We start from the raw sequence: 27,513 nt of genomic DNA, 5'->3' as shown, positions 1-27,513 counted from the left end.
GAAACACCACATCATTTGAAGACCACGCCCTGTGTGTTTTCACAGTCACTAACTTGAGGTCTTCCTCATTCAAAACACACCTTTATGATATTCCACTGCAAACCCAGGAAAGTCCATTGTAAAACAAATCTTTCAACTACTAAATAAGCCAAAGCACTTTAAGGTTATTGGTTTGGATCTCTCTCTAAAATTCATTTTGGTAACTAAGAAGAGCAATATGAAGCTATCTGCCTCCGAATACTGTACAACACTAAAGTTCCACTAGACCCCACCTCAACTTCAACCTCATATGCATAGCTTTGTTTACATTCTAGCTTCTACCTCGATTTCCTTCACAGATCTACCACCCCAAGAATGCCTGAAATATGCAAAAAGTTAAAGGATACCAGAACATACAGAAATTAAAAATGCACTGGCTGCTGGCTCCTCTGGCCAGTCAAAATAGCTTTGTACACAGAAGTATCTCAACACTATGTGTCATGAAAAAAGTGTGTGGGGAAAAAAAAAAAAAAACAAACCACAACTATTGTTTAAAAATCAGCTTCAGAGCATATCTGTAACTCAGAAAATAAGGCAGATGAGAGTATCAGAATAATCCAGGATGAAGCACTTTACTATAAACTTAGACTTTTTTAAATGAGCACCCCATATCAATATTAGATTTGTTAACAGCATAGACTTGCTTAAAGGTTGCAATTTTAAAACATATTTGGATACCATGCTGGTATGTGAAGGCGCATGCCCTCAGGTGATTCATTAAGAAGTTTGAGGGGAGAAATTACAGGGAAAAGAACAAATTTTAAAACGTTAGGCAAGTTTTTTTTTTGAGAACATTATTTCTTATACCACCTCAACTTTCCAAGTGCCAAGTACTGTCTTTTCCACCCACAAACATTTTTTCTCACCAGCCTGTTGCCATGGCAGTCCTAGCAACTGTAGGACAAATCTCTTTAAAAGATTTCTGATAACAACTGTAACTGCCAAGTTACCACCACCTCTTGTCAATGTAATTACAAGTTGCAGAGACACCATTTTCCCTGAAAGCTTACTTCAAACTGTGATTGCTGGCTTTATTTCTTATAGGCACACACTAAAAAATCCCTACACAACTAAATCATCCAAATGTTTGTCCTGCTAGGCAAACACACTTTTGCATTCTACCTTTGTGTCCAGTGAGTTTTCAGCATAGGTAAATAAACAGGACCTAGCTACAAAAAGTCTCAAGAACAAGCCTATAGAAATGGCTCAGATGCTAAAAAGAGTATCAATACACTACTCATCACCACAAAATCCACTAGAGGTCTGATGTCACTTTCAACTTAAGCTTTCCAGTATCATCTCCTCTGCTCACTGGCTGCTATCCTTCCCTTAAGATATCTAAGAACAGTCTATCAAAACGAAAGGAGGAAGAACAAGGTATCCAACCAGCAATAACACTAATCAATGCTTTTCTACAGCTTCCTGCCTGAATTATCACCACCACACAACACACGGACTCACAGACTTCCCCTCCATTAAGTACAGCATCACCTGATGTTGGCAAGACAGAAACCACTTTGCTTTTTAGGCACTCGCTTCCCCCTCCATCTTCTCACATACCCACATCCCAGCAGCTAAGCAAATCAGATCACTCATACAACAGTTTCTATGACATCCCACAGCCTTACTTTGGGGCAAACATACGGTTTCCAGTATCATTCTGTTTCCTTGTGGCAACAGTTACATGATCAAATTTCCCTCTTGGGGTGTTGTATAGTCCATGATGAGGCCTGTTAAGCCATGGCAGAACCGAAGCTTTTGTCTTCTGATGAGGATTTTGCGTGACATCTGCTCTTCTCTCTTCCACATCTTTAGTGTTTCCTGGAGATGAATGTTTTTCAGCAAACCCTGCCCTGGCCACCTCTTCTCCAATATCTGTTTTTTCATATTTTGCCTGGGCAACAATGGTACCATCTTCATGCTTGGCTTTGTAATGTATTTTAATTACTTTCTCATAAACTAGGCTGTTCAAGAACTTTTTCCCCTGTAATATAAAAATACAATGAAGTTTTGTATTGGACACTTGTAATACTTTTAGCTAAATACTTTTAGTGTGTATCCCTGTACTCAGCACCAGTAAAGCTACACCTCAAAGAGAGATCAGGTTGGGGCCCCTTGGTACAAGAAGGGCATTCAGGTGCTGGAGTATGTTCAGATTAGGGAAACAAAGCCAGTGAAGGATCTAGAGTACAAGTCTCATGAGGAACACCTGAGGGAACTGGCATTGTTTACTCTGGATGAGGCCTCCTGAAAGGAGGGTGTAGCGAGATCAGTGTTGGCCTCTTCTCCCTAATATCCAGTGACATGGCCTACAATTGGGCCAGGGGAAGCTCAGATTGGAAAAACAACCAAACTTACTATAAGGGTTGTAAGGCATTGGAATAGGTTGCCCAGGGAAGCAATCCCTGGAGGTAGGTGTTCAAGAAATGTGCAGACATGACACTTGGGGAGGTGGTTTAAAAATAACCCACACAACACCATAAAATCAAAACACCAGGGAATTATGACAAGTATCTCAAGTAATCACATTAAGCAATGTCAACTGGATAACAGGAACAGACTATAAAACAAGGGGTCTTAGGATCTCTTCTAATGACAGAGGCATAAGCAAGGCAAGCAGGACAGACATTTCCTGCTTCCTTCTCCATAACTGCTGCTCCCAAGACACTGGTGCCACTGACAAGCCTTGAAGAAGCATGCCATCAAGATTGTTAAGAGGTGCCCCAGAAAGGGAGACTGCCACTGGTAATACTCAATCAAGGGTCACCAGTGCCACTCAGAAAGGCTCAAAGCTTTTACTTATCCTGCTGACACGAGCCCCCGAGCCTTTCATATTCATTGTTGGCCAGGGACAACAGAGTTCCTACTACCGCTCACATTCACCTGCTGTTCTCTCTCATGACCATAAGTTTGTAGAGTACACAGGCACACGGCATTCAAGCAGCTTACAGATGTAAGTGAATTTATTGCAGGCTCTTTGACCAAGGGAATTATTTTCCTTCTGATGGGGAAACAGAGCTACTTTGTCTCCTCTGGACCAGAAAGAGCTCAGATCAGCCAGAAATAGACCTGAAGCTCTGACGATAGCAAAAGCATGCTCTAAAAATCATCAGCCTGCATGACCTGAACTGTTTTTGAAAAAAAAAAAAATCATTTTAGTTTCTAGAGTATGTTCAGGGCTACAGATCAGACATTCTTTACCAGCATGGTCAGCTTACATAAACATCCAGCTTTCACAAGACTCCTCTTGGTGACACTGTGCTGGTATCTCACAGCATCTGCTACAGATTCCATTATCTAAATACTTCAAAATCTGGTTACTCACCTGGTCAAACATGTTTAAGTTCTGATTACTTGGTATCTGCAGTCCCCAGAGTCTGTACTTCTTGGCAGTACCTGGACATTGCAAGTTTGGTGGAATTTCAACTATGTCTGGTCTATTCAGAACCTCAGAGTTTCCATAGTCAATGTAAAAGACTTGAAACTGGAACAATACAAAATACAGATCCGTGACGGTTACACATCCTCCTAGAGAAATATGCCCTGACAACAAGTAGAACATAAGTATTTTAGCACACCTGCATGTTGCAGAGATCAGATTCTTCCACATAACCTGCAAGCAGCCTTCAGAGGAACAGTTAGAGAAACTTTATGTTGTCACCCATCTAAAAGCTTAGTAACAAAACAGATCTTTGCTAGTGGCTGTTGTGTTTGGCTTTTTGTTTGCTTTTGGTGTTTCTTTTTTCTTTGTTTTTGTTTGGGTTTTTTTGTGTTTTGTTTTTTGTTTTTTCCTACAAGGGCTACAGTTATGAAGCAATATAGAAGACTTTCTTTGATGGACAGATATGTAATCTAATGTTTCCATGACAACCATCTCGTCTAGAAATTATCATTTTAAATAGGAACTACTAGCCTTCTCTATCAGTCACCTAATATTGATTGGTAAGTTTTTCAGGCCATTTGCATCACTGCCAACATGTCACAGGAAGGCTGCTGTTTTCATCACTCACAATATTTCAAATTAAATTACATTGCTTAACAACAATAACTGCCACTTGTGAATCTCTTTATCAAGAGATACAAACAGCAATTCACAACTATTTCATGTTCATCAGCATTTTTCAAAATCACAGGTCACCTGAATTTCTGCCCCACGCATATTTTCAGTGTTTAAGTGCATTCACATTGCAAGTTTCAAGAAGGTGTTGCATTTATTCCTATCATCCTACATGTAAAACTGATATACATTTAAAGACTTGTGAAAAAAGGTTCCTGCCTTTTCATTGTTGATCACTTGCTGTACCATACATCTGTACCAACACTTATCTTCAGAAAAACAGCCACCATAAATCTGGAGATAAGGAAAAAAAAAAAACAAAAAAAAACAAAAACAGTCATTCTGAAAAATGTAAGCACAGCCCAAAATGGTATTTGTAATACATTACGAGTCTTTTCACACTCTATCTCAACAGCAGTATGAGAACAAAGTAATGCATTTGATGCCCCATCTCTCAACACAATATACATTAATGCTTCAAAAACATAATCTTCTACTCCAAAAACAAGAGCTCAAATTTTGCAACTGGAAAAACACCAACATCTTACACAACATACTTCTATGTTGCTGGTGATGCTTTCTCTTCCTTTTCAAGAGGAATGTAGAAGGTAATGAACATACACATACAAACAGCTCAGACATTTAAACCTTACTTTGCAATAAGCCATCAGTAGTTCACACATTCAAAAAACCAAAGTTGCCATCATTCTTTGCATGCTTCTCATACAGATGCTATTAACTACATCCTTGTTATCTTCCTAAGGGTACTTTAGCCAGTGCATTTAACATTACAGGTTTTTGTAAGATTTTCTGTTCTTCTTCAGATGGAGCAAAGAATCACTTCTCTGAAAAAGCACTGCTCTCTTCTTAAAGATAACCCAGAACATAAGCCAAACAGGCATCTTCTTTAAGAAACCCAGCAGCTCTTAAGAGAATACAGTGGACAGCAGAATCAAAGAGCAAGAAAAGATCTAAGAAAACAGTTGCACAGAATTCAGGATTTTACATGCAGATGAAAAATATTCACACAAACACAAAACCTACTTACCTTACTAAAATCAGGTGTGCCAAAAATTGCATTAGCCTGAGGACAAGCTTCTGCCAGTTCACAACTTATTTTCCATAAGTCATTATATTTACTGACACTCTAAGAAGTGTGGAAAGAAGGTACAAGTTATTAATTGTCACTTTTAATAGTTGCTTGATGGCTTGTAAAAACCAAAAAAATAAATCATTGCTGTTGAGACAAGTAATGCCCCACCTGAAGCTTTCAATCTTTTTCTAGTTGCATTTTGAGCCTACTCTCATTTTCTTTCAAAAATTGACACAGATCTAATGTTTTTAACAGCTGTATTACCACCTTCTGCAAACAGTATCCAGATGTTACTTATCAATCCTTCCTCACAAATTCTTGTATGCATTTGGTATTCTTTTTCTTTCCTTAATACAAGGAGACACCATTCTACCATACCCCTAAATCTCCTCACATGCAAAACTTGGGTTTTGGTTTGGCTGAGACAAGTGGAGTCCTTCCAGTCACAATCTGGTATTTGAACCACCATAAAACTGGGTCAGTTGCAGTAATGTGGCATTTATTAGACAACAATCTAGTCCTAGCTGTAAGGAAAGGACCCAGACCTTAGAACAGGTAAGAAAACACTAGTGCAACTAACCAACCTTAAAAGTATGCACCTAACTTTTGTACCTTACAAGGTTAAACAAAACTCTGTAAGTCTCAGAATACCAGAATAAGAACACAAAGAAGTACCTCTAAGTACTGTATCTAAAAAAACCTTTATTAGGAGTCAATAAATTCCATAAACTGAAAGCATCAAGTTTGTTCCCCTTTCCCAAATTCCTATCAGGGACACACAAGCACCATTACCTCCTCTAACTCGCTCAGAGCCACACAGATCCTGACTACAGGGTGTAGAAAAGGCAATCTTTGGTACTCCTTCTGCGTTTTCCTCTCTTCCTGCTGCTCCACCCACATTAATGGAAACGATTCACTGTTTTTTTACTTTTTCTCACTCACTCTGTCCAACAACCTTCTGCCCATCCACACAAAACTTGAAAGGATCCTGCTTCCTTGAACCATCTCCATGTCAAGCTTCATTGAAACTGCCCCAAATGTTCAGTTATTAGAGGATTCAGCCACAACAGGGCTCCACCTGCCTCCCAGAGTAGTCTTCAGTCAACAGAAAATATTTTAACCCTTATTTACTTAGGCCTATAGAATAGTCAAAAAAATCCAGCTATAATTTAAAAGTATGGATGACCAATTCACATTTCATGAAGGAATAACCCATTTCAGTTTAAAAGGGAACAATCCCTGTGATTCTGAAATACACATCAATTGTTTTTTTAACATCAAATGCTATCATTTAGTCTCACTTGTACATAAACTTTCCTTTTAGGTCAGAAGTTTAAACATCTCAATTAAAATCAAACATTTCTCTGAATTCACCTGTGCCCAGAATGTTACAGCATCTTCTACATGGCAGCCCACAACATCTTCAACTTTTGGGGAAAGAAAAAAAAAAAAAGAAAATAAAAAAAAAGCCACAAACATTATTCTCGAATATGATTTAAGATTTTGGATTGTGTGGTTTTGTTGTTCTGCTTTTGGAGAGGTGGTTGTTTGCTTTTTTATAGACCACCTCACCTTACCTTTGTCAGACTGTGTGTCTCCATCCATGACAACAGACTCTGTAATGTTGTAAGATGTCTGAAGTTAGAACTTACGGTGCTATTCAAGAGACCCGAGGTGCAGGCTAAGTGGGCACACCTCCTTCACAGGCCCACACGACTTGTCCCTGCTCAGTGCGCTCCTGCTCTCCTATCACCTCGGCCTCACGTCTCCCCTTCACCCTTGCCAACACAAGCACACCTGTTCCTTTAACTGAAAATCGCTCTTTTTTTTTTTAGTAAGGGTGTGCCATGAGGCTGTCACTGCCTCGATTTCCTCCCAGCAGAGCTGGGCCCCCTTCTCTCCGCGCAGCACTACGCCCTTACAGACCCCTGAGAGCGAGGGCCTGGTATCAACGTCGTGGCCCCGATACTACCCGAAGCGGCCGTGCCGCTCAGCGCCAATAAACCCCGTCGCAGGCACACGTGCTCCCTTTACCGCCGCCTCCACCCACAGCCATCCCTGCGCAAGCGGCCGCAACGCGGGGCGGGATTTTAACAGCTGCCTCACGGCCTGGCCCTCCCCTCAGGCCGCTGGCTGCCTGCTGCGGCGGTGTCTTCTTCCTGCAGTGCCGGTGGCGGGCGACAGCGCTTGGAATTTGTGGCCCCGCTGTGCCTGCGCAGTGAGCGGGGCTCGGCTCCCGCCAGCAGGCAGCCCCTGACTCGGCCGGAGTAAGCTTGCTTGGTGGGGGGGACGCTTCAGGGCTTGTGGGATGATTGAAGAAAAGAAGGAAAAACCCAACAAACAGGAACCAGGACTTCCATCCCCTGTATAACCTTTGACTTTCTGTGAAATATTGCCATCCCCTGTCATCTTTAGATAGATAACCTTTGTATAGACAGGAGGAAACGGAGTTGCCTGTGTAAACCTCAACATCCCTCTGTTATTTTCACATTGATATTTTTACATTGATATATTTCCGAATAAGGTAAGAAGCATGGACTATATAAGTTTGTACTGAAATCTCTTTCGATACACAGGTCTTTTGGAGAGATCCTACCTTTGTCCAGCGCTGTAATAAAGGCATAATACAAGAAACTTACTAAGTTTCCTGTCTTTCTCTAAATCATTTTGGCGACCGCGGCAGGACAACTCTGTTTGGCTGAGGGACCTGCTGAGGAACAGGACCTCTCAGGGCGCCCCCGAGAGATTCTCCAGGAGAGCTCCTCTACTCACCAGATCACCGCAGGAACAGACAAGACTGCTGACGGAGAGAAGGTATGCTTTTATTAAAAGAGGAGGGGTTGTATCCGTAAGCCGCAGAGGGACGCCCTGCGCGGGAGAGGAGCATTTATTGCCACCCCTAGGGAAAAGAGCTCTTAGGTTGGACCAGGGGGGTCCAAAGGGACTTAAAATATTATTTATATTTTAAGTATACAGGTTGGAACCAGGGGGGTTCCTAAAGGGACTTAAAATATTGTTTATATTTTAAGTGTGCAGGTTGGGACCAGGGGGGTTCCTAAAGGACTTAAAGTATTATAAACACTGTTTATAATTTGAGTGTGTGGTTGAGTGTGTGTGACTGAGACATAGCAAATCTACGAAGCGAGAGGGAGTCCCAGTCTGCGCTTCCGTTTCTCCGCGAGGAGGACGGCCAGAGAGGGACAAAGCGAATGAGCGAATGGGAGTGTGGCCAATAATTGTATGTTTGGGACCGGTCATTTTGTCATAGTTGTATTTGTTGTGTGTTGCAAAAAGCCAGTACTGTGCTGTATTGTGTAGAATGGGGGGGAGACAAAGTAGTGAGATCCCAAAACATACCCCACTTGGTTGTATACTTGCCCACTGGGATGAAATTGGAGGCCCTCCAGGAGGGTCAACAAAACAACAGACCCTAATTAAATTTTGTACCTGGTGGTGGCCATTACATAAGTTAGATGATGGAGAAAAATGGCCTGTAAATGGGAGCCTAGAGTATAACACTTTATTGCAATTGATGTTGTTTTTAAGAGGAAAAGAAAAATGGGAAGAGTCAATATATGCTGACATGTTTTTCTATCTCCGAGAACATCCTGAGCTTCAAAGGGACTGTGGTATAAGAGCTCCCTCAGATCCATTCGTTTTGGCCCTTGAGAAGGAAAATAAGGCTAAGAACAAGAGGCAGGCACGTTTGGAAAGGTGTTGTTCTGCATGTAGCATAGGGCAGAGATGCCTTAAACTTGAGGAACCAAAAGATCTGTCTGAGTTTTATCACCCCCCAGGAAAACTGCAAGGGGTAGTGACAGCAGGTCCGGGAGATAACACAGAGGGTCCTGGTAACAGCAGTGATTCTGATAGTGACACTGGAGTTAGCTCCACAACCCAGGCTCTGGGAAGCCCAGTGGCAAGAAGGACCCGAAGACAACAAGTAACTGCCCTGGCTCCCCAGCTACCCATTCAGGCCCCTCTGCGACAAGCAGTAGGGCCAGAGGGTGACCCAGTCTGGATTAAGGTACCCTTTACAAGTCAGGATTTGGATAGCTGGAGGAAAAAGGCTGAAAATTATCGTAATGATCCTACAGGGACAGCTACTCATTTTCGATTTATGATCAGGCAGCATAACCCAGACTGGGATGATATCCAGTTATTACTGGAACAAATGACTGAAACAGAAAAACAATTAATTGAAAGACATGGATTAGAAATAGCAACAGAAAGAATACAAACTCGGGGAGGGGGAGCAAATATAGTGGATGTATTTCCACTCCAAAATCCAGGATGGAATACAAACGATGCCCTGCAAAGAACTAGACTGGAAGAGTACCGGGAATTTATAGCCAGGGGAATGGAAAAAGCCATCCCGAAAACAATTAATTGGTCTGTATTATACTCAGTCAGACAAGGGCCTGGTGAATCGCCCTCAGAATTCCTAGATAAGCTGAGGGAGGTCATGAGGAAAAAACCTCTCTTGACCCTGGGTCAGAAGTAGGTACACAACAACTGGTATCATTATTTATTGGGCAATCTGCTGGTGATATCAGAAAGAAGTTGCAAAAATTGCCAGCTCTGCAATGAGAAGGGATTTGGAGGCACTTTTGGATGTAGCATGGAGGGTATTCTCTAACAGGGAAGAAGAGAATAGAAGAAAAGAAAAAAGGATGTTGGTGGCAGCACTGCAGGAAAATAGGGAGAATAAAGGGCCTACCAGGGCACAGTTGGAAAAGGATCAATGTGCAATCTGTAGGAAGAAGGGACACTGGAAAAGAGAATGTCCAGAAAGGAAAAAGAAAAATAGGGTACAGGCACAGCTGGAAGAGGTTGATTAGGGGGGACCGGAGGGAATTACCCTGGCAGACCCTTTGGTTGTAATAAGGCTAGGGGAAAAGGAAAAGAAATTGGAGTTTCTGGTTGATATGGGAGCAACCTTTTCAGTCTTAAATGAAGCTTTGCTACCTTTGTATGAGAGCTATGTTTCTGTGGTAGGGGCTACAGGTCAAACTGAGAAGGCGTATTTTTTTAAAACCTCTTAAATATAAATATGGTAAAACCTGGGGCTTACATAAGTTTTTATATATGCCAAATGCCCCAAAATCATTACTAGGAAGGGATTTGTTAGAAGCATTGGGAGCTGAAATTAAATTTAATAAGGGGAAGGTAGAATTTAGGGTAAGGGAGGAACAGTTAATTGAGGTTTTAAGTCTCGCACTAATGAGCCCTCAACAAGAGGAAAACAAAATAATAGAAAGTATAAAAGATCAGGTATATCCTGGAGTTTGGGACACTGAGCACCCTGGAAGGGCCAAAAATGCTTTACCAATAACAATAGATCTTAAACCTGGAGCCCAACCAATCAGGATAAAGCAATATCCTTTAAGGAGAAAAGATAGGGAAGGAATTTTGCCCACTATAGAAAAATTTATAAAATATGGGCTGTTAACAGAATGTGAATCATCATACAGCACCCCAATTTTGCCCGTGAAGAAACCCACAGGGGGATATCGGCTAGTACAGGATCTAAGGGCCATAAATAAAATCACGAGGGACATTCATCCGGTAGTAGCAAACCCATACACTCTCTTAACTCGATTGAGGACTGAGTTAGAATGGTTTACCGTCCTGGACTTAAAAGATGCTTTTTACTGCCTACCTCTGGCCCCTGAAAGTCAGTCGCTGTTTGCTTTTGAATGGGAGAATCCAGAAACTAACCGAAAATGCCAACTGACCTGGACAGTGTTGCCCCAGGGATTTAAAAACAGCCCCCACTATTTTTGGAAACCAACTGGCAAAAGAATTGGAGAAGTGGGATCAGCCAGAAGGAGACGGAGTCCTACTACAGTATGTAGATGACATCTTGATAGCAACTCGAACCACAGAAGAATGTGAAAAGTGGACTGTGAGTATGTTAAATTTTCTGGGACTTAATGGGTATCGAGTCTCCCCACAAAAGGCCCAAATAGTACAGCAGCAAGTAACTTACTTGGGATATGAATTGACTGCGGGACAACAAGTACTGGGCCCTGAAAGGAAGGAAGCCATATGCTCCATTCCACTTCCCAACACAGGAAAAGAACTCCGAACCTTCTTGGGAATGACAGGCTGGTGTAGGTTGTGGATTTATAATTACAGCCTGTTTGTCAAACCTCTTTATGAATTATTGGGGAAGTCTGGTAGGGCTCTGCAATGGAACGGAGAAGCTAAACAAGCCTTCCACACTTTAAAAAGGGAACTGATGAGGGCACCAGCACTAGGCCTACCTGATGTCACTAAACCCTTTTTGTTATATTCCCATGAAAGTCAGGGAATAGCACTTGGGGTCCTCGCACAACCTTTAGGACCCTATCGAAGAGCAGTGGCATACCTCTCCAAACAACTGGATGAGGTAAGCAAAGGATGGCCAGGATGCCTGAGGGCTGTGGCTGCAATCGCAGTCAACATTCAGGAATCCCGCAAATTCACAATGGGACAGAAAATCACAGTCCTGGTATCACATACTGTCTCTGCTGTGCTGGAAGCTAAAGAGGGACACTGGTTGTCTTCACAACGATTCCTTAAATACCAGGCTATATTAGTGGAGCAGGATGATGTGGAGATCAAAGTCACTAATGTTGTCAATCCAGCCTCTTTCCTCCAGGGAAGTAATGGAGAGCCAGTAATCCATGACTGTTTGGAAACAATCGAGGCCACTTACTCCAGCAGACCTGACCTGAAGGAAGAACCCCTGGAGATGGCAGATCATAACTGGTATACTGATGGAAGCAGTTTTGTGATCCAGGGAGAAAGAAAGGCTGGGTATGCTGTAACTACAGAAGAAGAAGTGATTGAGGCAGAAGCACTACCAGGTAACGCTTCTGCCCAAAAGGCAGAAATAATTGCTCTGACTAGAGCATTAGAGCTCTCTCAAGGAAAAAGTGCAAACATATGGACAGACTCCAAGTATGCCTTTGGAGTAGTGCATGCCCATGGAGCCATCTGGAAAGAGAGAGGACTATTGTCAACCCAAGGAAAAGGCATTAAGCATGCAGAAGAAATATTGAGGTTATTGGAAGCAGTACAGAAACCAAGCAAAGTAGCTATAATGCACTGCAGAGCACACCCAAAGGGAAACACTGGTCAAGAAAGAGGTAACCGGTTGGCAGACAAAACAGCTAAAACAGTGGCCAGGGAGGGAAAAGAGGTGGCAGAATTTGTTTTGGTCCCAGATGGTAAACTGACAATTGAGCAAAAGGAACCAGAGTCTGTGTATAACACAGAAGATCAGAAATTAATTAAGGACCTTTTAGGGACTAGGGTAGAGAAAGGATGGGCTAGGACACCGGATGGGAAATTAGTCATACCTACTAACCTCCTTTGGGCATTTGTTCAGATGGAACATGGAAAAACTCACTGGGGAGCTGAAGCTCTGTATCGAAAGTTGGTTCAGGAGTGCACAGCACGAAAACTGTACACCACTGTAGAGCAGGTAACTCGACAATGTGAAGTATGTCTTAGGGCCAACCCCAAGGTGGTGAAAGAAGTCAAGCTGGGACAGATTAGTAGAGGAAATTATCCGGGACAACAGTGGCAAATTGATTTCACTGAACTCCCAAGAAAGGGGGGATATAGATATCTTTTGGTACTTACTGACACCTTCTCTGGTTGGCCAGAAGCATTTCCCTGTCGCACAAACAAAGCTCGGGAGGTTACCAAAACAATGTTACAAGAAATAATACCCCGGTTTGGGGTGCCTGCTACTATTTCCTCAGACAGAGGATCACATTTTGTGGCCAAGGTAGTACAACAAATAAGTAAGATCTTAGGAATTGATTGGCAACTCCACACTCCTTACAATCCACGCTCAAGTGGGCAGGTGGAGAAAATGAACCACTTAATTAAGAATCAGATAATAAAAATTGGACAGGAGGCAAAACTCCCTTGGCCACAAGCATTACCAATTGCCCTGCTGCGAATTCGAACTAAGCAAAGGACTAAGGAAAGGCTAAGTCCATTTGAAATTCTATTTGGAAGACCCTATGTGGTAGGAACAATGAATCCTTCTGAACCAGGGCAGTTCAGAGAAGAGATGCTGAATAAGTATGTCCAACAGATTTATAAGAATTTAAACATGATTAACAAACAAGTGATTGGAACCAATGTGAGGGGACTAGACAAACCAGTTCATGATGTAGAACCTGGAGATTATGTCTATGTTAGATCTCTTTCAGAAAATCCCCTGGAACCCAAGTGGACAGGACCATATCAAGTGTTGCTGATATCCTTCACAGCTATCAAAATCAGAGAGCAAGCTGCTTGGATACATCACACGCAGGTAAAGAAGGCAAAAGGCAGCCCTTGGAAAGCAGAAGAGCTGGGAGATTTGAAGTTGAGAATAACTCATCAATAATGTTTACTTATTTGCTGTTATTTAAAATAGTAATAGTGGTAGCGTGGGATAATAATTTGTATGTACAAGTAATGAGAAATACAGCTTTAGGGTTTAAGCTACAGTCATGTTGGTTACGTACTACTCTCCCAACTGATCAATTAGAAGTGCCACTTTATGGAATACCTCATAAGAATTGGACATTTGAAGTTAAAGTAGGTAAAGATTTTTCAGATCTTACGTGCCAATATGGAATGGGGAACGGAGAAAAGGGACCTAAATATGATCTTTTACCTTGGGATGAGAAACAAGAAATTAAGGCATACGCAAGATGCACTGACAGAAATATTACCAGATTCCCATTTGGGAATAGGCATTTTTTAAAAATCTTTTGAGTTACCAAGTTGCATAAATACTACTAAAATAGGAAAATTTAGAGAACTCAAGAGGAGGTTAAAACAGTATTATGATTTTAAAAAGCAATCATATTTGAATCAGTGTAAGATGGCTCCAGGTTGGTGGTGGCTGTGTGGAGATGGATATGCACGAAAGAGCTTACCAGAAAACTGGGAAGGACATTGTGTAGGGGGACAATTGATCCCACAGTATACAATACGTAACGAAATAATTACAGGGATTGTAAGAAGTCCCTGGAGAAGGGTAAAGAGAGTACTAAACCCACTAATAGAGAGACCGATGGGATTCCATAGTTTTGTCAGATGGCTGATTCCTATGATAGGAGTAAGTGAATTAGAAAAGGCTACAGTGAATAACTCAGCCAGTATGGAGATAGCCCTTGCAGCAACTGAGGATGCCATTCGTGCAGAGCAGAAGGAAATAGAGAGTCTGCATAAAATTACAGGACAGTTTAAATACGCTTTAGATATTTTATTTGCCAAAGAAGGAGGACTACGTACAATAGTGAATGATAGTTGTTGCTCATATGTAAACGAGGAAAAGAAGATAGAAATGGACTTGCATAAAATATGGGAACAAAGTAAGGTATTCCATGAAGTGAGCAGGGATGATATATCATACGGATTTTCAAACCTCTGGGAGAAGTTAACCTCGTGGATGCCCAACATTTTCTGGCTTAAACAATTATTAGTAGGAATTGTAATGATTATCATATTAATAGTATTAATAGTAGTCTTGATTAAGGTAATTGTGTGTATTGGAAAGAGTGATGTGAAATCATATCAGAGGTATAAAAACTATAAACTTAGGCATGAGTTGGAAACTGGAAATTATTTTAAGAGACTATAGTATAGGAATATACTATTGGATGGAAGAAAGGGGGGAAATGATTGAAGAAAAGAAGGAAAAGCCCAACAAACAGGAACCAGGACTTCCATCCCCTGTATAACCTTTGACTTTCTGTGAAATATTGCCATCCCCTGTCATCTTTAGATAGATAACCTTTGTATAGACAGGAGGAAACGGAGTTGCCTGTGTGAACCTCAACATCCCTCTGTTATTTTCACATTGATATTTTTACATTGATATATTTCCGAATAAGATAAGAAGCATGGACTATATAAGTTTGTACTGAAATCTCTTTCGATACACAGGTCTTTTGGAGAGATCCTACCTGTGTCCAGCGCTGTAATAAAGGCATAATACAAGAAACTTACTAAGTTTCCTGTCTTTCTCTAAATCAGGGACCAGGCTTGTCCCACAGATCCTTCACCACACAAAACGCCAGCGATCAGTTCATGCCGTTCCTGGTTTTGAAGCATGAATGATGCAGCAGAAGAGAGGCTCCTGAGCTGACCATATCCTCTAGTCCCTCCTGAAGGTGCCCCTTGAACATTCTTCATCAATTCCCCTTGAGCGATGTGCCAGTGCTCATCTCATCTATGGTTTCACATACATTTGCCATTCTCCAGTTTTGAGCGTGTCATCCATTTCCAATATCAGCGAGCTACAGGTACCAGCATTACAAAAGAAGTATCTTCACCAAAAAAAAAAAAAAAAACAAGCAGTTACACTTCTACAAGGTTGCTTAGACTGAAAAAAAAACTTTGTTGTTGTTTTCAATAATATTTGTGCTAAGAAAAAAATATGTTCACTATCTGCAAAGTTACCTCTTTTCTCCAACCACATGGCTAAAACAAACTACTAGAGATACTCCAGGGACACGAGACCTGCAATCTGTTTAATATGCACAACACACTGTAAAGACATTGACAACTTGACAAAGTAATTCTGCATGGATGCAGTTACTGGCTGTGAATTCACACATCACATTCCCCTTCTTCGCAAACCTGAGACAGATGGATGCGTTTTATATTTAGCATGAGAGAAGTCAGAATGGGAAGGAGCCCCTTGCCCTCCACTTCAGATCACTGACCAGTCTCCACTATCCTAAATAGGCCAAGTTCACAGGATAATTAAAACTAGCAAACAAATGCTGTTCTACATTCTATGAGTGTTAGAATAATGGCAAAATACTCATTTGAAGGCCAGATATTAAAAAGCAAACAAACAAAACACAAAAGAGAGAGAATGCTTGAGCATTGCCCAAAACCTGGGCAATTAAGGTTTAAAAACTTAGAGCACTCCAGTGTCTGCCAACAAACCACTTTCCCCATGCTGATGCCTGGGGTACTGGGATAAGAGTCACAAATAGTTAATGTGTCTAGCTGAATGACATATATACACCCACAAATAAATCATATAGATGAACTGATAACTTATCTGTCCCACGATAACTACGTTCAAAGCTCACAACTGCTCTCAGGAAAACAAACCATCAATGAGAACACGTTATAAGCTCTGTATGTAATGACCATTGTTGTGTATTTAATGACTGCTGCCAATGGCAAACACTAGCATTTGGGCTCTGCTTTTACCTTTACAAAAAATTTCTTTTTTTATAGTAGAAGCATAGAGATTTTTCATTGGAATTGCAGATTGCAAGTGTGATCCTGCAAAATGATATTTTTTTTAGAATACAAGGGTCATTCCAGTTAGGTGCAAATTTCACTTATAACATGACATCAAGGTCCAGTTTTCAGAGCCAGCAACATAAGATATATTGTACCTATTTTTGCGTGCATAGATTTGCATTTTTAAAAAATCTACAAGGAAGTACTACATGAATACAAATAAGTCAAAAGTATGTCTTCTAGTAAGGAAAGGGAGTTTCTTTTACTTGGGTGCCATCAACTAGGGTGAAAAGTGGTCAGAACTCCTAAACAATATTTAATTCAGTTGATATTTTTATGATTCCACCAAGATTTTAAAACAAAAAAAAATTCATATGATTGAAGTGGAAATGTTAAGTTTAAGCATAGAGTAATTATTTTTTTGACTTTGATAAAAGCAGTTCATTATGACCAAAATGCAGTCTACTTAAGACTGAATTTGGCAAACATTTAAAACTGACAAGTATTTTTAACTTGATGTTAATGAAAGCATAATATATTATGTCCTAAAGGTAGAAATTTATCAGTATAAAAAGAAATACTAGTTTCCTGTAACTATTAAAACCTGTCTATAACAATATTTTGCTGTGAGAAACCTCATCTCTGAAATACACCCATACATTTCTGGAACTGCATTTCCTAATGGGTATAGCCACAGGCATAAACACAGAAGCAAAACAAATTTCTGCTATTAAGCTTGTAATAGCCTCTCTGAAGATGGAAATAAAAGCATTTTTTTCTATTTTTTATATATTGTTTAAAAATCAATTTTATTTACATTTTTTTCTTGTAATTCAATTGTGAAATCTCCATTTACTTCTGAGACAGAGGATTTTCCAACCTTATTGATTCGGTGATTCTGTGATTTGTAGAAATGATTGCTTGCTAGGACCAGAAGAGGGAGCTCAAATTGATATTTTTATTTATTAAGGTAAAGGAGGATATAACAGCATAGAATTTAAACTTACTATTAAAACATTTGATATATTATGCATTTAAAGTAACAGATTAACCTCTCTGGCACCTGCAGTAATGGCAGAACAGCTCAGAGTTAAGGTAAATTAGCCTTTTTTTAAAATCTTCTAAATTTGGACAATTGAGCCTTTCATTCCCATCTCAATTGGATTCCAGCTGCCTCAAATAGTCACTGTACCACTTGCATGCGTTCCTAGGAACTCTCCTTCCCTCTCACAGTTGCTACTGAACAAACAAGCAAATTGCCCTGTACCAAATGCATTCAATCTCACCTCTTTTCCTCTGCCAATCAGGCATATAAAGGTATTCTCTCTAATGGGAATCAGAGCTTGGTAAGCTTCTCCAAACTTTTGCTATACTATCTGAAAAGTCTTCAATTTAAGAGGAAAATATGTGTCTTTTTAAAGACAAACTGATTTACACTTCTGTGTTTCCAAATGAGACTAACAAAGTTAGCTCAGGTTCTGTTCTTGCCTCCTAAAATGCAGCCTCTGCCAGTTATTCCGTACCAAGTTCTTGCTGTGTTGCCTGCAGGTTTAAACACCCCACAAAGTTAGAGAGTCTTAAATTTTCCTGTCCTGTACCTTTAACATAACATATGTTGCCACAGCTGTGAATATGGACAAAGAATACAAAAGCTCTTCTTGATGGACTCAGTCTGTGTTGGATTAGACATGATGAAAGAGAATCTGTGGATACATTAATATCAAACTCTGTATTATTTGTTTACGTGCAGTAAAGCACGTATCTATTTCCACTTAGTATTTTCAGAAGTTGAGTGTAATGGAATTGCTGCCATGGACAGTATCACACAAAGAGAACTGGGAGAATGGTATCACTAGAGAAATCTGGGATAAAATCTAGAAGCAGGATCCCTTCAAGTAGCTACTAAGTATGTGTGGAAATGGGTTTACAAGCATATAGAATTTCACATGTAAAAAATATTTTATATTGGCATGAGCAGAGCCCAGAGAAGCGTGAGAGAAGAAGAGTATGTTTGAATTTCATGTAAAGGCAATGAAAGCAACAGAAAAAAAAATGCAGATGAAAATGTCAGTATAACAGAACAACTCCTACCAAGTAAAAAAACATGAAAAGATGAGTTCCAGGGACTCTAAAAATAAAGTGCATCATAAAAGACTAAAAGACACATATTTTCTTTGCCCTACTACAATATTACACTTGAATACATAGTTGTTCTCCCAGGTCTTAAATAACAGTTCTGTAAATCTCTAAATATGATTTTTCCATTCATATGGAATGGAATACCAATGTAATAATTCTGGAGATGAGAAATGCATTAAGTACCAATCTTAGTACAAGATAATCAAAAATTACTTTCAGCAACAGACCAAAACAACAGAAAAAAGAAATGAAAGTGTGCAGGTATACACTGAAAAGAAAATACTCCTCGATACAACAATTAACCCTGTGCCAATATCTCTTTATTAATCTCATGGCTTCTTTGATGCCGCTGGACTTTTTTCTTTCCGTTTAGCAGCCTTCTCCTTTTTCAGCTGTAACAAAGAAAGACAGCACAGTGGTTCAAGCACTTGTTTGCAAGTCAGCTAGCAATGCAGTATTAAATCTCTACATCCAGTCACAAATTTACCAGAGCGATACACACAGTGGAGAGAGCTACAGCATTGCTGACTTTGAATCACTGGACAAAGGAGCACTACCATAGCTCTGCAGCTTGTCCCCCTTTCATACCAGAGCTGCTTTTATCTCTGATAATGGCAATCTAGGTGTTCATGTATCCCTCAAGGCCAAAGTACCCACCCAAATGTTCAGGGGCTTATCTTTATGTCAGGGAAAGGTAAAGAAGTTTTATTACAGATGTGTAACAGACATAGAGTAACCAGCATGCACAAAGTTGCATGGGAAGCTTCTTGCTGAGGTAGATGCAAAATCACCAATTCAGTGTCTCCCCACAAGATCCTGTCTTCCTCTCAAAAGATTTTTTTTTTCTACACAGTAGGCTATGATTCACCAACACATATACATTTAAGTCTGCCATTTTTCAGTAAGACTATTAATCCAAATAAATAAATCTGTTGGTTTTGGAAGCAACAGTTGTTCTCAAGTACTGTTACATCAGTGAATGAAATTCTGTTTAGAGCAGTGATATAAAAGCAACGCATGGACTTTTGCATCTTACCTAACATAAGATATGATGTTGCTGTACAAAGTGCAAAGAAAGAGAAAATATGTTTTACATGCCTTTTTTTCTCCATAAAATAGTGCCAAAAGGAAACTATAGGACCCAGCCTTGATTTGAGTGTCTACAAATGAACTTCACAGCTAAGCGATCCTGTTGTGGATCTACACTACATCTTTCCATCTTTGGAAGCTAGAAGTTTGTACCTGAGATTTCTACTGCCTTTTGCAAAGAAAATAAAATCTTAGGGAACGGGGAAGAAATGTAGAAGTTTGGATTTGACAGTAACTTATTTTCTTCTATAAATTCATACTCTAACATCTTAGCATATTTTGTGATAATTTCCAAAATAAAGAAAATTATTTACAATTTCACAAAGCTAGAAGAGCTTTCTCATTAACAAACACCTCGATGTAAGTAGAAAGCATAACAGCAGTTATGATTTTAGAAGTTACTTGTGCAACATTGCCTTACAAGTGAATTCATATACAGTTGAGACATAGTTCCAGCTGAGACGGTGGAGCTAAGGAGCTAACGTGGGAAAAGAATTGGTATTTAAAAATCTAAGCAACCTAGCTGCAGGGCATTTAAATTCAACATGGTCAAAGGGGTGGAGGAAGCATCTGTAAGGAGGTGATTCAGATCATCTAATAAAGACATACCGGATTTAGCCCACCTACACAGACTCTTGTAAGAAAAAGAATATCATAAAGATTTATAAATGACGTAGGAAACAAACATTCCCAAATATCACAGGAGATTTTCTGTGAGTCTTCTTTGTTGTTTCTTTTTGTCACATACTAAAATATTTTGGTTTTCTGTAATGGAGACTTAATGAAATAAAAATCTGTCCAGTTAAGGTAAATACCTGACATGATTCTGAACTCCTGCAACAGCTCACCATTGTATTTAAAACTTAATTCTAGTATTTTGTCAGGAAGAAAACACATTTATATGGCACTTAATTCATATATATTTTTTAAACATCTTCTTGTGAAAATATATTTGAATTAAGCAATAACTGTAGTAACTTACTCGTTCTTGGTAGCGTTTTTCAAAGTAAGCCATGTCATCATCTTCTGAATGTCTTCCGTGAGAAACTTGCCTTGTGGCACTAGAACCATCTGGGAAAAAAAAAAAAAAGAACAAGAAAATAAACCAAACTTTTTTTTTTCCACTAATGATACTTGCTATTCCATTGGTTATGTTTCATATGTGGCAAAACACATTTCTAATAAGAACTCACCTTTATGGGTAACAAATCCCAGCAACTGGATTTGTATATTTGTATATTTGTATAATAGCAACTGCTACGCTAGCAGCTATTATAAATAGTCTTGGAGGAGTTCAACAGTTACATTAATTGCTCAATTCTTATACTAAATGAGAGACATAAGTATAACCAATCCATGCATCCAATTTCATGCAGAAAAGAGTCTGGCAGAAGGGAGTTTCACAGGATTGTGACGAGTATATATGATCCATTCAGATATGATGAACTTCTGGTTGGAATTAAACAGTTTAAAAACTGATCTGATGAAAAAGTGACACCACTAATGAGGAAAATACCAAATGCTGGAAAAAAATTTATTACAAAGCACATCATGAGCAAAAATAACAAGCAGCAACAAAACAGTTATTCTAACCGCTTTATGTACACAACAGGGCTTCGATACTCATTTTCATTTTTTATTTGGGGTTTATCCCTATGCATCCTTCGACTCATAAATAAAAACAATGAATTTTGTATTAAATACTTCTTGTAAAAAAAAAAGTTACTATTCTACTAATATAACACCTGTTATCTGTGAGATGGTTTGAGCAGAACTAGAAGGTCCTTCAATTGCTCGTAAAAATGGATGATCCATGCCAGTAACAGGGGATTCTAGAATTTCAGCTGAAGGAGCTCCTGTTAGAAAATAAGTTGAATAAAAAAATTAACTTCACAAGATATATTAAGAACATACGTGATGGAGTCCAAACAAGGCTGCAGACTCGTATTTATAACACTCAGCACAGACCCCATAAACTCAAGTTACCAAAAACATTACAGAGGACAGCTTCAAAAACAATTAAAAGCTTTGTTTCCTTAATTACTACAGCTTACATTTTCTAAACTTCAGACAAAAAAGAAAACAGACCAGAATTTTAAAAATAAAGACTGAGTACATGGCAATAATAAACAAAGCAGTATTTCAGGACAAAATCCGTCCATTATTAAATGACACAAAATCACAGGGCAGCACAGGTATCAAGGACAACTAATACACCCATCAAAAATCAAGTTCTACCAATTAAGGTTTTTAATACTGAACAGCTGCAAGCCTTTGAGTTTGGGAAAGAAAATGTCCTAGCCAAGAAACACCTGGGCAGTATAAGGCCAAAGGATTACATATATGTAATAGGAAAGTATTAAGAGACAAATAGAATTTGCAGAGTTCTTTCTAAAAGATACGCTCTGCTTCAACCAGAAGCTACTGGGCTGAACACCAGAATTATTAATAAAAGGGGGAACTTCATCAATTCACTGCAGTAAGTTAGACAAGTGGTTTTCTCACACCTGAAGCCTGATGGGGGGGGAGGATCTGTCTTCATTCCTACTCCTATTGATGCACTTCACCTTCAAACTTTGAAAAATCTATGCCGAATTGCTACTTTTCAAAACTACTTAGTTGGAGAATTAAAATTTCATCTCAGGTCAGCTTCACTTACCTATTCCACTGTCATCAAGTCTCATGTAGCCTTCTGCTAGTGAACTAAAACCTGTCAGTCCTCCCATAGCAGCATAAGGAACATCCTGCCCCACAGGCTTTCCTTGGGCTAAGCGCTCTTGTTTAGTTTCCACAACTGTTTCGTGAGTATATGTTGGCTGACCACATGCACAGGTAAAGCAGCTATGAAAGCCCGAGCACTTGGAACCTAATTAATAAATATACAAAGCATTTTGAGTGAGATTATAATGGAATCTGTACTTCATTGTAGACAAAATGGTCTCTATAAACTGATCTTCTAAAAAAATAGTATCTTCAGTACAAAAGCATCAAGCTATATGAAAATGCTGTATAAAACAGGAGAAAGAATGAATGTAGAGATTAGATCAAGCAAGCCCCTCCAATAACTTACAAGAGTTACATGAAAATCCAGGTGCTGCACTATGCTGATCAGCAAAGTGTTTGCATCTGCAGCGGATGGGCTGTGTGCCATTTAGAGGGACATAGTGATAGGACTGGCATGGACAACGGCTCACTCTACAAGGCACATGTACAGGGCGGTCTTTGGGAAGCACTTCATAGTCCGTTTTGTGTTGTTTATACCTAAACCAGGCAAAAATAGCTGTGTTGTTTATACCTAAACCAGGCAAAAATAGCAGCTTTTATAATTTTGTTGTTATTTATCAGAAATCTGAAACTGAAAGGTTTGTGGTCTATCTTACAACTTCTCTTTTGAAGTATCTTTAATAGTACTAATGACTGTTGTTAATTTTAAGGTGCACACATAGTATCAGGTGCTTTACATCCGTTTGTTACATAAATCCCACAGATCCTTACATTTCATTTTGACAGCATTATCAGAATCAATCTGACCTACAATAACACAAACCTCAAAGCCGAATTTATTGCAGGCTACAAAATAATTCTGGTCTCAAAAAAATGTATTGAGATTTAGATTTAAGGATAGTTCCTATGATTAAAACCCAAATCTTCTCAAGCCTTATACCTTAACTTGCCTATACTGTACTGCAGTATATCTGGAAACACCTTACATTTTCCTGACTTTAAAAAACACAGCAGTTCAAACAAATCAGATTCTTACCGGTGAGTACAAAAGCACAGCGTCTCTGGTCCCACAAGCTTGCAGTCCATGCCAGTTGGTGATCTCCAGCTCACATACAACCTGTTCTGTAACCGAACTGGCAATACTTTTCTTTTGTACTCTTCATACTCATCAGGTGTAAAGAGCTTTCCTCCATCATCATCACCTACAATTCTGTAAATGTGTCATTAAAAAAATTAAATAAAATGAAGACAATAAAAGTAAATTTATCCAGATATTTTTTCAAATAATATATTGCAACACTTTTGCTGTAAGTGAAAAAAAAACAGCAATAATCCTTAGCTTTCATAACACTGTTCTACTGACATACATTTAGCAGAACTATAGCTGAATTTTAGAGAAATTTTGTGGGTAATACTTGTTTTAAAATATTGTTCTGTCAGACTGAAAGTGTTAGAGAGAAGGAAAAAAATAACAAAGCAAACAACCAAGCTTCTTTTCACACTGGAGAAAAAGTAATGGTTTGTGTCATCAGCCCCACCTCAGACTTCTTGAATGACCTCTGGCAAGTCACTTCACCCATCCACACCTAACTGCCTTGAAGACTTGTATCAGGTTATCCCATCTTAATCTAGTCAGAACAAGATTATTCAACTAGAAGTAAGTAATCACATTGCAATCAAAGTAGCAAACAATACATTCAAGATGTCTTCTAATTTGCAAGAAGATTCTGATAGTTTCCATACACTAAGTTGATAGCAGCAATATCCCACACTTTGGACAGGCCCACTTAGGTGAAGCTATCACTATATTCACATTCAAGGTAACTGAATAGCTGAAACTCCAGAGCAGCATCCAAATTCTACATTTATGGACACAACTGAAGGCAGCAAATAAACTCTGTAAAATAGAATTCCGACTTAATTACAACATTCAACTATGCTGAATGTTCACTTATTAATGTCTATAAATGTGATAGTTTGAAACTGTCTTTTTAATTTTTCCTTGCAAAGTTCAGAACAGAGAAAGTGAAAGAGTATAAATAAGTCACTATTGGGTGTAAGAAAGCAAAATACTGATTGTTCTAAACACTTCCATTGGATAGATAGAAATGTTTAAGAACTATTACCCAAAACAAAGTGGGCACTCTGCACATTCTGCGTTCTGCAGTGGGGGCAGTTGCTGGGCTGTCTGGCTGCTGTTTCTTCTTCTCTTCTGGCTGAAGATAACACACTGACCTTGGCAGCTAAGTTAACAACTTTCTGCTTAACTAACTCTGCTTCTCTGTCCAGGGGGGTCTGGGGGGAAGCTCCTGGGAGAGGGAGGTCCCTTTGGGAGGGTCCCCTTGGGGGGGAAGCAAAGGGAGATCGATTGTGCTTTTTCTGTTGATTGTATATATTTGTGAATGTTGTGAATTTTGTATATTTGTACATATTCATTACATTTCATTGTAGATTTTAGACTCTGCTTGTCAATACAGCTTTTCATTTGCTTCCAGACTGGGCTAGCCTGGTTATTGTTGGTGGGGGGGGAATTTCAGCTCACACCGACACACTTCTGGCTGAAGATAACACACTGACCTTGGCAGCTAAGTTAACAACTTTCTGCTCTAACTAACTCTGCTTTCTGTCCAAGGAGGGTCTGAGGGGGAAGCTCCTGGGAGAGGGAGGCCCCTTTGGGAGGGTCCCCTTGGGGGGAAGCAAAGGGAGATCGGTTGTGCTTTTCTGTTGATTATATATATTGTAAATGTTGTGAATTTTGTATATTTGTACATATTCACTGCATTTCTCTGCTTGTAAATGCAGCCTTCATTTGCTTCCAGACTGGGCTAGCCTGGTTATTGTCGGTGGGGGGGGGGATTTCAGCTCACACCGACACAATAAACATTTTGGTTGTTATTAGTTGGCAATGCTCAAACATACAGCATTATTGTCAAATATTCTGTGGGTTTGTACACGGCCAGGGCTGTACAGCACCAGAACAATGTGTCAACTCATCACTACCATTTGCACATCAACCCAGCTGACACCCACTGAACCAGTGCATATGCAAGAAGTATCAGTGCTTATGTAACCGGTGCTTATATAAGAAACACCACTGTGCCTACTGCCTCTGATGTTTTACTGCAGGTTTTCCCAAGCTAAATTAAGGCGTTTCAGTGTAGCAACTTGAGTTTTGCTCAAGAGGAGCAATGACGAGGTTGGCAAAGACATGCAGCAGCGTAACAGCACGCGTTCATCCCTTGCAAAACTGAATTCAGAGCGCACGAAAATCGGTGTCTCTTGAAGGCCACATCACAGCCACTCCGCCAGACAGGGCACGCCGGGTCCTGAGGACCACCGCGGTTCCCGGCTTGCTATCAGCCGTTACAACGTGCCCTCACGGCGGCCACACGTACTGGTCTCGTTCCCCCTCAAGCCTGCCCCTAAAGGCTGCTTCCGGGCAGCCTGCTGTGCCTTCTCAGCGGAAAGCCTTCCTCGGGCACTGCCACCGAAGGTACCCAGTGCACTTCCCATTTCACCTGTAAATGGCGGGGATGTGCGTGTGAAAGGGTGCCAACGAAGGCGCCGCAGGCCCCGAAGAGGCGGCTTTAGGGCGGCGGGAGGATCTCTCTAGAGAAGCCACAGGCCGCGGGCAGATGGCGGGTAAACGACCCCGAGTTCCGCAGCACCCCGTGCCGCCGAGCGCCCGCCTCAGCCAACCCAGCCCACCGCGCCGCCCCTCTTCCCTCCCCTCCCCGGCGAGGGCCGGCCCTCCTCTCACCGCCGGTATTCTGCATATTCCTGTAGGGCCGCCGCGTCCACCTGCAGCCGCTCCATCCTGGCCTCACCGCCGCTGGGCCGCCCGCGGGTAGGGCGTCCGGAGCGCTAGGCGCGGAGAGAGGACGGGTGGAGGCCGGCGGGGCGGCGGCGCACCCGCGGCAACACCGACCGCGTCCGTCCCGCGTGCAGACGGCTGAGCAAGCCGCCTGTAGCTGCCGACGTACCACGGGCACGGCAAAATGCGCGTCAGGACACGCGTGGTGCTCACACCCTTCCACCGCACGGTGGTCACCCCTCAGACACCGACACTGAACAGCAGCACTGGGGCACGGACATAATCTCTTGCTGACACCAACTACCAACCCAACAAATCGGGACCACCCTCCTGGCCCTGCACTTGCTTTGTCCTGCGCAGCTGCTGGTAGTTAGACCTTTACTTAGACCACCGTATTTCTGGTCGGGAGATGTACTTTTGGTTGGTCACTGACCTGGCATTTCTCCATTACAAAATGTATGTTCCACTGTACATCACACTTTTTTTTTCATAGTCTAAGACAAAAGAAGGCCACCTTTGGAAAGCACAACCACGGATGGTTCTTAGGCTGGCAACCTGCTATTCCCAATTCCTCTACATGTGACACAATGCCACCATGTTGAAACACCTCCTCCGATGTGCTTGAAGGCTGTAGTAAATAGACCACAGGCAGCTATTTCTGATGCTGCACTATCTATGTACATTGACTGCTCCCTCTCAATTCAAGCACACTGGTCACAGAGTGGCTGAGCACATGAGCAGAAGAGGTGGGACGTTTGCCTTAGCTAAGCTTTAGGAAGTTGAGTATTTAAATTGTGCTCTGCATGTTAGCATAAACTAAGAGCCCTCAGGCTGTTAAAACGAGACTCAAGAAGGCAGCTTTTTTCCCCATACAATAAAATGACAGGTGCCTGTCAAAAAAAAAGATACAGCAATTCAAGGAGATCTCCAGATTGTTTTGCATTGGGCAAGCCACCAGCAACAAAGCAGAAGGTGAAGAGAGATGTCACAAGGACAAAGGCAGTGTTTTGTCATCCCCCAGAGAGATGAAACAACAGGGAAACTCTCGGTTTTCCAGCAGTATCTAAATAAGGCGATAGGACATATGGTCTGCACATTTGTCCTGTAGCTAAGCCACATGTATGTGAAATTTCAGCAGAGCAGCCAGCAGCGCAATACAACACACATTGTTCTGTCACACTGAGATCTGAACATGAGCAGGTCCATCTTAGAGGCAGAAAAGATAGGTGAGCAAGTCACCTCTGCAGCCTTCAAGTAAGCTAGCAGAGGAAAATAAAACCACACTAAGAAAAA

General features: G+C 40.7%; 4 protein-coding genes across 4 annotated transcripts in view; 2 read left to right on the top strand and 2 right to left on the bottom strand.

The window, feature by feature from the left end:
• The window catches only part of STK31 (serine/threonine kinase 31), a 30,986-nt gene extending 24,192 nt beyond the window's left edge, over nt 1-6,794 (bottom strand). Inside the window, exons 1-6 of the mRNA XM_054384832.1 lie at nt 6,767-6,794; nt 6,564-6,616; nt 5,145-5,243; nt 4,316-4,390; nt 3,365-3,523; nt 1,668-2,023 (exon numbers count right to left, since the gene is read on the bottom strand). Coding sequence (XP_054240807.1) covers nt 1,668-2,023; nt 3,365-3,523; nt 4,316-4,390; nt 5,145-5,243; nt 6,564-6,616; nt 6,767-6,794 — 770 coding nt within the window. The remainder of the gene's footprint in view (nt 1-1,667; nt 2,024-3,364; nt 3,524-4,315; nt 4,391-5,144; nt 5,244-6,563; nt 6,617-6,766) is intronic.
• A 3,618-nt stretch (nt 6,795-10,412) lies between these two features.
• On the top strand, nt 10,413-13,584 carry LOC128969860 (protein NYNRIN-like). The gene is given in 2 exon segments (XM_054384831.1): nt 10,413-10,961; nt 10,963-13,584. Coding segments are annotated over 2 exon segments (3,171 nt in total).
• Nucleotides 13,585-13,817: 233 nt separating this feature from the next.
• Nucleotides 13,818-15,308, top strand: LOC128969859 (endogenous retrovirus group V member 2 Env polyprotein-like). Its single transcript, XM_054384830.1, has 3 exons — nt 13,818-13,889; nt 14,062-14,724; nt 15,225-15,308. The coding sequence occupies exons 1-3, from the start codon at nt 13,818-13,820 to the stop codon at nt 15,306-15,308; spliced, it is 819 nt and encodes a 272-aa protein (XP_054240805.1).
• Nucleotides 15,309-18,922: 3,614 nt separating this feature from the next.
• FAM221A (family with sequence similarity 221 member A) lies at nt 18,923-26,222 on the bottom strand. The gene is made up of 7 exons (XM_054385043.1): nt 26,167-26,222; nt 23,443-23,616; nt 22,753-22,943; nt 22,342-22,548; nt 21,428-21,538; nt 20,665-20,753; nt 18,923-18,985 (listed from the first exon to the last, which is right to left on the bottom strand). Exons 1-7 carry the CDS (start codon nt 26,220-26,222, stop codon nt 18,923-18,925), a joined length of 891 nt encoding a protein of 296 aa, XP_054241018.1.
• Nucleotides 26,223-27,513: the final 1,291 nt, after the last annotated feature.

Source organism: Indicator indicator, chromosome 11 (assembly GCF_027791375.1).
Source record: "Indicator indicator isolate 239-I01 chromosome 11, UM_Iind_1.1, whole genome shotgun sequence".
In the NCBI taxonomy this organism is placed as follows: Eukaryota; Metazoa; Chordata; class Aves; order Piciformes; family Indicatoridae; genus Indicator; species Indicator indicator.
This window is presented reverse-complemented; position numbering and strand designations above follow the sequence as displayed.

What these genes read in the sequence shown, in the direction of transcription:
- FAM221A (XM_054385043.1), bottom strand. Translation starts at nt 26,222, where the DNA reads ATGGAGCGGCTGCAGGTGGACGCGGCGGCCCTACAGGAATATGCAGAA. An exon ending in GAATATGCAGAATACCGGCG is followed by an intron (nt 23,617 to 26,166) that starts GTGAGAGGAGGG and finishes ACACATTTACAG; the next exon opens with AATTGTAGGTGATGATGATG. An exon ending in AACCATCTCACAGATAACAG is followed by an intron (nt 20,754 to 21,427) that starts GTGTTATATTAG and finishes TTTTTTTCCCAG; the next exon opens with ATGGTTCTAGTGCCACAAGG.
- LOC128969859 (XM_054384830.1), top strand. Translation starts at nt 13,818, where the DNA reads ATGGGGAACGGAGAAAAGGGACCTAAATATGATCTTTTACCTTGGGAT. An exon ending in AACAAGAAATTAAGGCATAC is followed by an intron (nt 13,890 to 14,061) that starts GCAAGATGCACT and finishes TATTTGAATCAG; the next exon opens with TGTAAGATGGCTCCAGGTTG. An exon ending in TAATAGTAGTCTTGATTAAG is followed by an intron (nt 14,725 to 15,224) that starts GTAATTGTGTGT and finishes TCTCTAAATCAG; the next exon opens with GGACCAGGCTTGTCCCACAG.